Here is a 13,024-nt window from a genome sequence, read left to right as displayed (position 1 = left end):
AGTCAACTTGGTAATGGGCCTAATAACATGCATGATCCAAATTAAATGAACCTTATGCTAATGCTGTTCAACTACCAAAATATATACTTCTTTCCATACTTGCATGAGCAAAACCTACTTTATATGATTATATCACACACATAGAAATGTATATATCTATATAGAGAGAGTATTATTATAAGTAGTATTTTGTCAAAAAAAAATGGTATTATACTTCTATATCCTTTTCTCACTAAATTTAGCTTTGTTCTCTTCAATAAGAAAGAGCATAAAAAATGAACCTACATTATTTATACTAATCAAAAAAAAAAATTCTTAATCTACGAAAACTAATTGGTAAATAACCAATTACTATATACTCCTATCTTTTGGATGTTGCCTCATATACTTAACTTTTGTATGAACATTATAAGAAACAAAAAAAAAGTAATTATCATTTTAAAACATTTTGATAAAGAGTAAAAAAAATTTAGCTTTTCTAATTTAAATTATAATAAAATGAATTATTAAATTATTTGTGCTTTTAAGAAAAGACTAGATGATATTTAAAATGAAATATCAATATAAAAGTACTTTTTTTCTCATCATAAAGACAATTTTGTATACATTCAACTGTTTCACACTAGATGAAAGCACTTACGGCCCGTTTGGTACATAGTATTAGAGCGCGGTAATGGTAATAAAATTAAGTAATGAAAAATTTGGTTGTTTGGATGTCTTCAATGGTAATGGATGGTAATAAAATAAGGTAATGAAATTACCAAAAAGGGCTATTTTTATTACCATCAAACAACCTGGTATTAGGCGGTAATGGTAATGAAGTATTACTGTGGTAATAAAATAAAATAATGTTGTTTCGAGCTGAAGAAAAAAAATAATGAAGAAAAAAAGGTAATGTATATAATTATCTAAAAAAATATTATTATTAAAAAAAGAATCATTAGATTGAATAATTTAGATACAATAAAATATACAATAATAAAACTAAGATTCATTACCATTTTTTATTACTAACAACTAAATACAATCAATGGAATATTATCTTCCATTACCATTCTTTAGTCATGCACACCAAACAAATGAATCTTCATTACCAATTCTCATATCCATTCCTTCATTACTATTGCCATTACAACATTTTATTCCCATTACTTTATTACCATCAACCAAACGGGCCGTTAACTTAATATTGTAGCAATGACAATATTATTGTATTTGGACCATTTTGCCAACCAATAAAAGAGGACACCAACTCAAAAAGAATTAATGTGAATTAATCAAATTAAACTTAACTCATAAGAAAGATAATCTTATTGAGAAGCCATACAAATGAATAGATATTAAGATGAACCCTAATAAATACTGAAAAGCAATAATAAAAAATATCTTCCACAAATTGAATTATGATTCGATAAATGCAGCGGTGTTCAGTGCATTCACAATTAGTGCACCTTCAAGGCTTCAACTAAATGTAGTTTCATATTGCTTTCTCTCTTCATTTAATTCTCTCCATCTCCAACCAACTCATCACTTTTACCTTCGCTTTCTTATAACTACATAATATATATACTCTTCCGTTTTTTTTACCTGCACTCACAATACTTTTTATACGTTTTAATTTATTTATTAGATTGTTTATATCTAGAGTTATATATAATCAAAAACTATAAAAATATAATATTATCAATATATACCACAAAACAAATAAATTAAGATTTCAAATAACTATCTTTTTTTTCGTTTAATTACCACAATATATAAAATATAATGAAATAATTAACAGTACAAAAATTTATTTCTTTACATACATAATGATGTATATACTCTTATTATTTTTTGTTTCTTTTTTATTTATTTTTTTTACGAAAAGTTTTATTCTTTACCGTGGTAGATGGCCGTGTTTAGTAATTTTTTCGCATAACGGTTTTGGGAGGATGTCCAATTGTCCATCATAAATAGTTTACAAATTAGATTGTTTTAAAATGGATGTTTATTATTTTAAAGTGAACAATTAAAAAATTAGACTAATTATATGAATTTGTTATGTTGAAATTGTCTTATATAAGACTTGTCGAAAATAAATGTCAAAAAGTACCTAATAAAACATTTTTTTTCCAAAAAGTACCTAACAAAATTTTTTCTTTTCCAAAGAGTACCAATTGATATTTTCCTTCAATTGACCGTTAAATATGACGGTTGACTGGTCAAAATCGAAAATTCTTCTTCTTCATCTTCAATTTATTTTCCCATTTAATATCCTCAGTGTCTTCTTTGTCTACTTTTAACTCAAAATCGAAATTAAATTGGAAAATAAATTGAAAATGAGGAAGAATTTTCGATTTTGACCAGTCAACTGTTATATTTGACGGTCAACTAAAAGAAAACGTTACTTGGTACTCTTTGGAAAAGAAAAAATTTTGTTAGGTATTTTTTGGCAAAATTTTTTTTATTAGGTACTTTATAGAAAAAAAATTAATTAGGTACTTTTTGACAAATTTTTCCATATAAAAAATATACTCTCTCAAATTTACTATTGTCTCATTTGATTTTTTGATACTATTTATCAATCACTCGTAGTTATATTTTATTTTTAATCAATAAGTTAAAATATAATCATGTAAGATCTTATTTAATTTGTATCGATATAAATTTTATTAATAATCAATATATCTTATAATTTCAAATCAAATGCAATTTGAGATCTCTTCAATATGCGCATAGACAAAAGTGCAAAAATCAATTACTTCATCCGTTTCATTATAGTTGTTAGATTTAACTTTTTTTCGTAATTTAATGTATAAATTTAATCGGTTATACTTTAAACTGGGCTTAACTAAAAGTTATAAGAATTTGATATTATAAAAATTTTACGATTATACGATTGAAATAAGATCATACTTGACTATATTTCTTCTTATATATTAATTTTAATGTATAAAATATAAAATAAACTTAAAAGATAAATACTACCATAATGTTTAATATAGTACTTATACTCTTCTTTTGCAGGGCTCTTACTGTTTGGAGGTAAAACTTACTGTTTTCCTCTAGTCCTCCCTGTAAAGAGAGTACGAGTATACTTTCTCTCACCCAAACTCTGTTTTCAGACGAGTATTGAAATATTAGGTATAATGATGACGATAACACGTAAAAAGTTAAGGTTTTTTAAATCACACACGCTACCATATAACATTTCTTACTCTTTCGATCCCATTTAACACCTACATTGTACTCTGTTTGTCTCACTAAAACTACACCACTTCATGGTGTTACTTACAACAAACAACCAAAAACATTACCATCATCATCATCATCATAATTAACTATTTCATTATTGTGCTATTATCATATAAATAACGTGGTATATATGAAGAATTATATCATATGCTATCACACATAAAAAGTTTAATACTTATTTTAATTAGTTAGCTCATAACTAATTAGCTTACTATTTGATCTAGTTCATCATATGGAGATTGAATCAGCGGTGGGTGCACCATCAACAAATGACCATACTGGTTCACATAGAAATTACAAAAATGCCATTTACGACGACGATGACGATTCGGAGGCGAGTGGTGGTGGAGATGGTGGTGGCGGTGGTGGATACGGTGGGTTAACGGTGGCGTATTTGGTTTGGGAAGAGTTGACGGTGGTGTTACCTGGGTTTGGTAATAAGCCCACTAAGAGAATACTTCAAGGTCTTAATGGGTATGCTGAGCCCGGTAGGATTATGGCTATTATGGGCCCTTCTGGTTCTGGAAAATCAACTCTTCTTGATTCTTTGGCAGGTTTTTCTTCTTTCCCTCTCTTTTTAATTTTTTTTATACAAGTAAAGATAGAGAATCGCTAGAATGAATTTTTTTTTTGTTGGCCGTGAGAAAGGATTTATAATAAAATATTGATCTAGTGATGCAAATCAGATTTAAGATGGTTAAATTTTGGATTTTTCATACATTTTTATTGAGATTTAAGATGGTTTTTGTCGAGTGACACATCTCATATATGAGTTAAATAATTTATGATATATATTTATATTCTATCGATTTATTGATTGAGGTCGTTTTATTAAGGTTATAGGGAATTGTTATTGTTGATGTTATAATAATGCAAATTAAATGAGATTTAATAGAATTTAATTTTAGTGTTTTTTGATGGATTTTTATGGAAAAATTTTATATAGTGATGCAAATAAATTGGATCATATATATATATATATATATATATATATATATATATATATATATATATATATATATATATATATATATATATATATATATATATATATATATATATATATATATCAACTAAAATAGATAATATCTTAAAGGTTACTAAAATTTAAAAAACAAATACTTTAATATTTATTGTGTTAATAATTAAAAAATGACTATTTTAAGTATAAAAATAAATGTATTAATTAATTTATTCTAGTTATTTAGTCCTATTTAAAACTGTTTCACAACAAAACTGTCGTAAATGAGAATTTGTATTTAGAAGTAACATATTAAGTACCAAGATTTTTATTAGATCCACATGATTTGAATATTCAACTACCTAATATTCAATCTTTCTAATGTATATATGACTTTTATATAATTTTTTAAGCTAAATGTGCTGTTAAGATCAAGTAATCATCCTTTTGATTTCTCTTTTTTTTCTTTAAGATCTATGCACTTAATATTAGTAGAAATTAGACTACTAATAGAAATTATTTTTGGAACTTGTTTTTAAATCACAAAATTAGCAATTTGATTTCAAAACTTAACTTCTTCCTTAATTAAGTATTCCCTTTTGGCCTTTTCTAAAAATGTAATTTCAATATTATCTAACTAAATCCTCATTACTTACATGATTATATATGTCAATTTTTGCAACTAAACACAAAAAAAGTTAATTATGATTTTTTTAGCTGAAAATAGGAAAAAGTACAAAAAGGAAATAATTTGTCCATGGAGAAAGATCTTCCTAAATTGGGTTTTACAAATCTTGAATTCTTCTAGCCACTATGTGTTCAATGTTCTAGATTTCTTAAATTATTTATTTATCTATTTTTCATTTTTGTTCACTTTTTTATTCTACTTTGTACTAAATAAACTTGAAAATCCCAACAAATAAGAGTAGAGGAAGATATAATTTTTCCGCAACCGGTAAAATTCGAACTTTTATCTATATTCTTGTTAAATTCAAATTTAATATGGGTTAAGAATATTTGCAAATTACAACCTTGAAATTTAATACTTTTGCAAATTATAATCTCAATGTTTTTTTTTTGTGAGTTACAGCCACTAAAATATCAAAGTTTATAAGTTCAGGTCAAAAACATAAAACTCCGACCACTTATTCTAAAATTCTGACCATCCAATTGGTCGGAATTCTGTATTTTGACTTAAACCTGCGAACTTTGATACTTTAATGGTTATAATTTGCTAAAAAAATAAAAATAAAAAAACATTAAAATTGTAATTGGAGAAATATTAAAAACTTTGGTGAGTAGTGTCAAACTTGAAGATAGTGGCCCTAACAATGATTAATAAATGGCACATGGCAATATTAGTTTTTTCAAACTTATGGTCTTCCGTAGAGGTAGTATGACTATATGGGTACTGAAGGACCATATTCATAATTGACAAATTATAAATTTTAGGGTTATATATAAATAGAAATAGAAGTTTTTGTTCACATACTATTTATGTTGAAGAGTATAAGATGATTGATGAATAATAAATGATATTTATAATACCAATTGCTGTATAAAATCATTTAACTATGAAACATGATTAATATAATTTATTAAAATATAATCTTTTTTATGATTATTTTACTAAAAATAATCTCTCTGAAAAGTTATTTGTTTATAAATAGCGTTCACAATAGGAATAATAGGCTTAGTTTAGTTTTGGTTAATTAATTCAGCATTACAAAAAAATATATTTTACAATAAATATATGAGGAGTAGTATGTTTAATATATTAATATATTTCATGAAAAAATATGATCTAGTGTGTAAAAATTATTCTCTCCATCAATTCGAAATTATTTCCTTGATTATAGTAACGTAAGAGTCATTTTTAATTGATGGAGCAAGTGTCTCCAACAATAACTTCAACAATATTAGGATTTTAACTTTGTACACGAGTTAAAAAATTATTTTCTTCTTTTGAAATTACATGTACTAAAATTATTTTCTTCCTTTGAAATTGCATGTACTATTACTAAGTAATACAACACAATAGTTTTTATACAGTCGTTCAAATAAACTTTTAAGAGAAATAACTCTAATCAAACACTACGAAAACTCAAATGATAATATTTTATTCTTTAATTTCTGATTAAAAAAAGCATGATGGTAATTTTGTACATGTAGAAAATATCTAAATTGATGATTAGTACTATTGTTCATATTTTTCATTAAAAAAAAAAAAAAAAAAAAAAAAAAAAAAACCAGAGTTGAAAATTGAAGTAGTAACCAAAATTAAAGGGGTGCACCGTCCCAAAGAAACAAGGGAAGGCTGGTTATAGGTGCAAAAAAGGGGTCCTTAAATGTAAAAGGAAAGAGATAACTGAATCCAACTACCACACATTAATCACTTATAAATGCTTTCACCCAACTCACTGCTTTTGCTTCATTGTACCATTAACTTGTACAGCTATGTCACTTAACACTGTAAGCTCAGAAATTTTTTAGCTTTATTCTCATTTATATCTCAATTTATCAATTACTTCCTCCGTTTTGTAGAATTTACACTTTATGACTAGCCCTATATAAATTTGAGTCATATAATATTTATTTTATTCTTTTGAATTTGCACTATTCTACTTTAAAAGCTTTCACAAATTTAAGTCATATAATATACTTTCCGTCGCTTTGAGTTTGCACCATTTACTTTTAAAAACTCTCGGAACTTTGAGTCGTACTCCTTTGTACTTTTGAGTTTGCATTATATAACTCTAAAAAATCTAAAAAATTAAATCATACGGTGCAAAATCAAAGGGACAAAAAACAAGGACTGAGGGAGTATTCTTCAGCTTTCAGCTTTGACAGTTGCCATAAATGCCTAATTATTATATTGGGTCAAGTTCCAGTGAGAACCAATCTTATATGAGAACTAAGTTTATATGAAAATCGTGAGAATCAATCATCCTAATAAAAATGTGTTACTTTATTACAGAAAATGTATTACTTTTGGACAAAAAAATATTACTTTTGTTTTAAAAAAAAGCTGATACTTTTTATCAACAAAAGTGTTACTTTCAGAAAAAAAAAATATTTTTCAAAAAAACAAATATGATACAAAATAACACATTTTTTCCGAAAAGTAACATGTTTTTATGTAAAAAGTAACACTTTTTTGTTAGTTTTTTTCAAAATCTTTTTTTTAAAGTAATACTTTTTTGCCTAAAACTATATTTTTTTTATTAAAAAAATATCACATTTTTACCTAATAATATCTTTTTAGTAAAAAAGTAACACATTTTCTCACTGGAACTTTTTCCTTATTATATTTATATGATTCAGCAAAGCAAAGGCAACAACAATTTTCATTGATGTTTTTGTAGCTATTTTTCAACATGAAAATTGATAATTAAAACAAGAAAAGTAATAACTAATATAATAACAGCTAATCTCTAGAGAAACATATCTCAAGCTCAATCTATTAAAGATTAATGCCTACTTACCATATTCTTAATAACTACTTACATTATCCATAATGTTTACTAAGTGTATCCTTAATGCCTACTTTTAATATCTTAAATGTCTATTTACATCATTTTTAATGTCAATTTACAATATTTTAAAAAATATATAATAGATTGGCCCAAAAAAGATAGTCTCTCAAAGAGACCGTCTCTCACAAAAATTTGTGATATAATAATTAAGTTCCAATAATTACTTTTATCTTACATTAGAAGTGGATTAAGAATTTAAGACTGTCTATGGAAATAGTTACTGGTTTAATGATCAGAAAGGACTAGTATAAATCATTGGCATTGACATTGAAAAGAGCATTTTATACGTCAATTTGTTTTGATTACATCAAGTTTATAAGTTGACATTAAGGTTTTGACATTATTATTATTAGAGGTATAAGATAATATTGCATAAAATGGAAGATAAATGATAAATCTATAAAAGCACCTCGATATGCATCAAAAAATTTTTAGTTTTCCATCTAATTTACTTAAAATTACGGATATTATTTTAGGGGAGGGATCCAATGAAAAGGGTGTTGATGAGAAGGGTAAGGACACTACACCCTTGATTTCACTAAAATAAAAATAATCTATGGTCATGATTGAACCAAAAACACATAATTGTAAAAGTAACTATGTTACACAGAAAAGTAACTATGACATAAATTTTTAGAATGTTCTTACTTTATAATATATTATCCCTTTTTGTATATATATATATATAGCAACAACAAAATCAAATAAAAATTCTTCTCATTCTTCTTATTTTAAAATCCTTCTCATTCTTCTTATTTTAAAATCCTTCTTATTTGATCCTACATCTATCGTTTTATAATCAAAGATGGATAAAAAAACAAGAATAAGATTGAGTACATTTGACCCCAAAAAGATGGTATCGACTTTATGACGTTATGGTATTGAGATAATGAAATATTGTCGTAATTGATAATATTCAGAATTTAGGTGAACTTCTCCTCATGTTCCGGCTGCATTTGGTCTGAATAGTAGCGAGACCAAGTGGTGGTGGGTTCAGTTGTGTGGGGGCGATGAGTGAGCTTGGTGGTGGTAAGGTAGAGTGAAGGTGGAAGGTGGATTAGAGAGCGGTTGAGCCAGGGCGGTGATCAGAGTGTAAAACAAGGCCGCATTGTATCGTATCGGCCACATTGTAAAAGTTTTCAAAACAAACGACTGATTTTTCCCGCATTGTAAAGGTGTAAAAAAAACCGCATTTTAGGCCATATCAAGGAATATCTTATGATTTTAACAACATTTTGGCTTTACGATAGCTGCATCACTTCCGTTACCACATCACTATTCTATTACACTATGGCGGTGATAGTTGTAAAGTGAGACTATCTTAGGATAGAAAAGTGAACAAATTTTAAACATCATAAATGAAAAAGATAGTTAACAGGAATGTGCTGCATATAAAACTCTGACATATATCTCTTGTGCAGGTAGACTCTCAGCAAATGTTGTTATGACTGGAAATATTCTACTCAATGGAAGAAAGAAGGGACTACAATATGGTGGTGTTGTAAGTAGATTACCATTTAGTATTATTCAACCAAATTCGGGTTTCAGAAACGTGCATACGAAAGTAACAACATAACAACGTAAACTTAACTGTATTTTCAGGCATATGTGACACAAGAAAATGTACTTCTAGGAACTTTGACAGCAAGAGAAACGATCACTTACTCGGCATATTTGAGGCTTCCACCGAACTTAACCAAAGAAGAGATTGAAGGGATAGTAGAAGGAACCTTGATGGAAATGGGTCTTCTAGAGTGCGCTGATCAAGTGATCGGAAACTGGCATTTGAGAGGTATAAGTGGCGGAGAGCAGAAGAGGCTAAGCATTGCCCTTGAAATACTTACCCGCCCCCGGCTCCTTTTCCTCGATGAACCAACCACTGGACTTGATAGTGCTTCGGCTTTCTTCGTAGTCCAGGCTCTCAGAAGTGTGGCACGAGATGGGGGAAGAACAGTCATTTCATCGATTCATCAGCCAAGCAGTGAAGTATTCACATTGTTTGATGATCTTTTTCTGCTGTCGTCTGGTGAAACGGTCTATTTTGGAGATGCTAAAAAGGCTATTTTGGTAAGCGGATCGATTTTTCAAGGTTCTAAAATGCATATATTATAGCCAACCATGAACAAATCCTAATACTCTGTCTACATCATTGTAGTTCTTTGCAGAAGCCAGGTTCCCATGTCCAAGTAAAAGAAATCCATCGGACCATTTTCTGCGTTGTATCAACTCGGACTTCGACAAGGTCACAGCTACGTTGAAAGGATCATATCGAGGACGAGTATGTACAAGGATATCTTACACACTCCCATTCCTTTGAATTAGCTACACTACTCTTAAAAAGCTCACCTTGATTTGCGTAATGTAGCAAATTCTAAGGGACATATGCGTATACCCTTGTTATTTAATAAATTTTGTTTTTCCCCTATCTGACACCGGTTTTTCTTCCTTCATCTCGTCTGATCCCTGAAGCAAATCCAAAGCATATCAGATCCATTCTTAGATATGGAAACAGCACAAATAAAAGCAATGCTTATTGACAAGTTCAAGCGATCAGAGTACGCAGAACGAGTACGGACAAAAATCCAAGAAATAACATCAATGGTAAGCATCCTGAAGCATGTCACTAAATTCGCGAAACAAAAACAACATATTATGGTCATTTTGGGCTATTTTGGGCCATTTTGAGCAAATTGCGCATTCAAAAGACGAATCTTCTAGCAAATTAAGTTATTTTCAATTGTGTCAATATCAATGAATAACCATCTATTGCAGACAGGACTCCCAACACCAGGACAGAAAGGTAGCCAAGCGAGCTATCGGAAGCAACTCACAACTCTAACCAAGAGATCTTTCGTAAATATGTCAAGGGATATTGGATATTATTGGCTACGGATAGTTGTATACATAGCAGTATCTCTATGTGTGGGTACCATCTACTATGATGTTGGAACAGGCTATAGTGCAATCTTGGCTAGAGGAGCTTGTGGTGGATTCATATCAGGTTTCATGACTTTCATGTCTATCGGAGGTTTTCCATCCTTCATTGAAGAAATGAAGGCAAGTATCGGTAATATAGATTCTAAGTTATTGGGACTGTTATATAAAAAAAGCGCCGCTAAACATCTTCTAACACAGGTTTTCTACCGGGAGAGGCTCAACGGGTACTATGGAGTGGTTGTCTATATTTTATCGAACTTCCTATCCTCATTCCCATTCCTGGCAGCAATAGGAGCAATTACAGGGACCATAACATGGTACATGGTAAAGTTCCGCCCAGAATTCTCTCACTATGTTTTCTATTGCCTCAGTCTCTATGGCTGCATATCCGTAGTCGAGAGTTGTATGATGGTGGTAGCTTCCCTTGTTCCGAACTTTTTGATGGGCCTTGTCACGGGAGCTGGAATCATTGTAAGTTGAACTAAATTCTTTATAACAATACTTATGTACTAACAATCTATAAGAGTCCTCCTTTACTGATAATAAGTTTTATACAGGGTATAATGATGATGACCTCAGGCTTTTTCCGTCTGCTACCTGATCTTCCTAAGGTGTTTTGGCGATATCCTATTTCATATCTCAGTTTTGGATCCTGGGCAATTCAGGTAGTCGCTCACAATCAATGATTCTAGTAAATCAGTTTGAAGGTTTGAACTTCGAACAAATAACGCGTAGAAAATTAATACTAATGCCTTTTAAAACGAGTTGCCCACAAGTCGTAATATATAGAAGTTCACTAATTCGGAACTTGGTAAATGCAGGGCGGATACAAGAATGATCTTGTTGGTCTCACATTTGATCCACTTATACCAGGTGAGCCCAAATTGACAGGGGAATATATTGTGAAGAAAATGTTCGGGGTGCCATTGGACCATTCAAAGTGGTGGGACTTGGGTGCGGTTTTCCTGCTCATCTTCATTTACAGGGTCCTTTTTCTAATTGTCTTCAAGATCAGAGAGAGGGCATCTCCCGTGTACCAGACAATATACAGAAAGAAAATTCTAAACGACCTTAAAAAAAGAGCCTCTTTCAGGAGGAATGCTTTTCCTTCCCGAAGATATCAACCTCAATACCCATTGTCCTATCAAGAAGGCCTTAACTCTCCTATCCCCTAGAAGGTGCAGAATAGTTTTCAGGTGCACCAACAGTATAACTCTATAAGCTTCGTATTTACAAAAGAGATAGGCTCGGAAATTGTGGATTTCACCTGAGTTATGTCTCAAGAACTTACGGCATAAAAATAGTGGTAGCGCCATTGAAGAAACATGCCATGCTATCGGAAGCGAAATTATCTTAAATAGCAAAAAAATGATGTTTATTTTTTTTTTGTAATCCTATTCCAGCTCTATACAATACACAAAAGCTGAAACCAAGACACCACAGCACAATGCAAAAGAACGATTGTTTATTCTTGTATCACTCACAATTATAGGTCATAGTCCTAGTATTGCTATAAAATTCAAAGGGACATACATGTTTCCAAACTCTTCCTCCTCATTTCTTTCTCATGCGTGCACACACACACCCATTTTTATATACTTGTTCCTCTACGAATATATGACACAAATAATAGTTAAAACTGTTCTCCTTTCACCGGGAAATAATAGTTGTGTATCCTAACTCCTAAGGTAGTAACAGTAGTACAGTATGCTGGGGCTTAATAGATTGTACCATATACCCTCACTAAGATTTAGTGATGGAGAGTGTACGGAATGACCCAACTATTTGTGTGAGAAAATGTATCGTACTTGATAACGGGGTTCGAGAATATGCATCTATGATTTCCGGATCAAAGAAAAATCAATCTAAAACAGAAAGTGATTATAATAAGCTATAGCACATAGTCAACCATGATATTCTTTCAGAGAAAGCAAATATATCTTTGCTCAAGATACTGTAGCTTACAAAAATAAGTAAATAAAATTTGAGGCTCCAACAAAAATCCTTACCAGATTTTGCTAGCATCATCTGACAATCAGCTTCTATGATGATCTGCACTTGATATGAATTTCCCTGCATGTTGTGTTTCACAATACCTCATGAAAACCAGGAATCAGACAAACAACAGAACCTGTAAATTACACTGGGTTGACCATCCTGAGAACTATCCCTTCTCTTAGCATTCTCTTGTGCAGCCGCTAAACCTGCAACAAAAAGATGGCATCATTGTAGATGTAAAAGCAATAGATAGCCATATAAGTCATATAATTAGAAAAAAAAAAGATAGCCAGGGACAGAAGGTTACCTAGAAAATCATTTCCATGCTTTGATGGTGCTAAATCGTAGCAAAAAA

General features: G+C 30.0%; 1 protein-coding gene and 1 long non-coding RNA gene across 2 annotated transcripts; one reads left to right on the top strand and one right to left on the bottom strand.

Annotated features, from left to right (window-relative positions):
* Positions 1-3,122: 3,122 nt before the first annotated feature.
* LOC130796771 (ABC transporter G family member 12-like) lies at positions 3,123-12,223 on the top strand. The gene is made up of 9 exons (XM_057659152.1): positions 3,123-3,791; positions 9,156-9,235; positions 9,337-9,801; positions 9,890-10,012; positions 10,204-10,335; positions 10,507-10,791; positions 10,870-11,142; positions 11,229-11,336; positions 11,493-12,223. Exons 1-9 carry the CDS (start codon positions 3,470-3,472, stop codon positions 11,844-11,846), a joined length of 2,142 nt encoding a protein of 713 aa, XP_057515135.1. The 5' UTR covers positions 3,123-3,469; the 3' UTR covers positions 11,847-12,223.
* LOC130796774 (uncharacterized) lies at positions 9,889-12,948 on the bottom strand. The gene is made up of 2 exons (XR_009038751.1): positions 12,681-12,948; positions 9,889-10,197 (listed from the first exon to the last, which is right to left on the bottom strand). It is a non-coding gene; the product is annotated as an uncharacterized LOC130796774 (long non-coding RNA).
* Between the last annotated feature and the right edge of the window lie 76 nt (positions 12,949-13,024).

The sequence above is a fragment of the Amaranthus tricolor genome, chromosome 12 (genome assembly GCF_026212465.1).
Source record: "Amaranthus tricolor cultivar Red isolate AtriRed21 chromosome 12, ASM2621246v1, whole genome shotgun sequence".
Taxonomy (NCBI): Eukaryota; Viridiplantae; Streptophyta; class Magnoliopsida; order Caryophyllales; family Amaranthaceae; genus Amaranthus; species Amaranthus tricolor.
This window is presented reverse-complemented; position numbering and strand designations above follow the sequence as displayed.

Bases quoted from the DNA above. Each gene is read 5' to 3' on its own strand.
- LOC130796771 (XM_057659152.1), top strand. From the start codon at position 3,470: ATGGAGATTGAATCAGCGGTGGGTGCACCATCAACAAATGACCATACT. The intron at 10,013-10,203 runs GTATGTACAAGG...TGATCCCTGAAG, and splicing joins AAGGATCATATCGAGGACGA to CAAATCCAAAGCATATCAGA. The intron at 11,143-11,228 runs GTAAGTTGAACT...AGTTTTATACAG, and splicing joins TCACGGGAGCTGGAATCATT to GGTATAATGATGATGACCTC.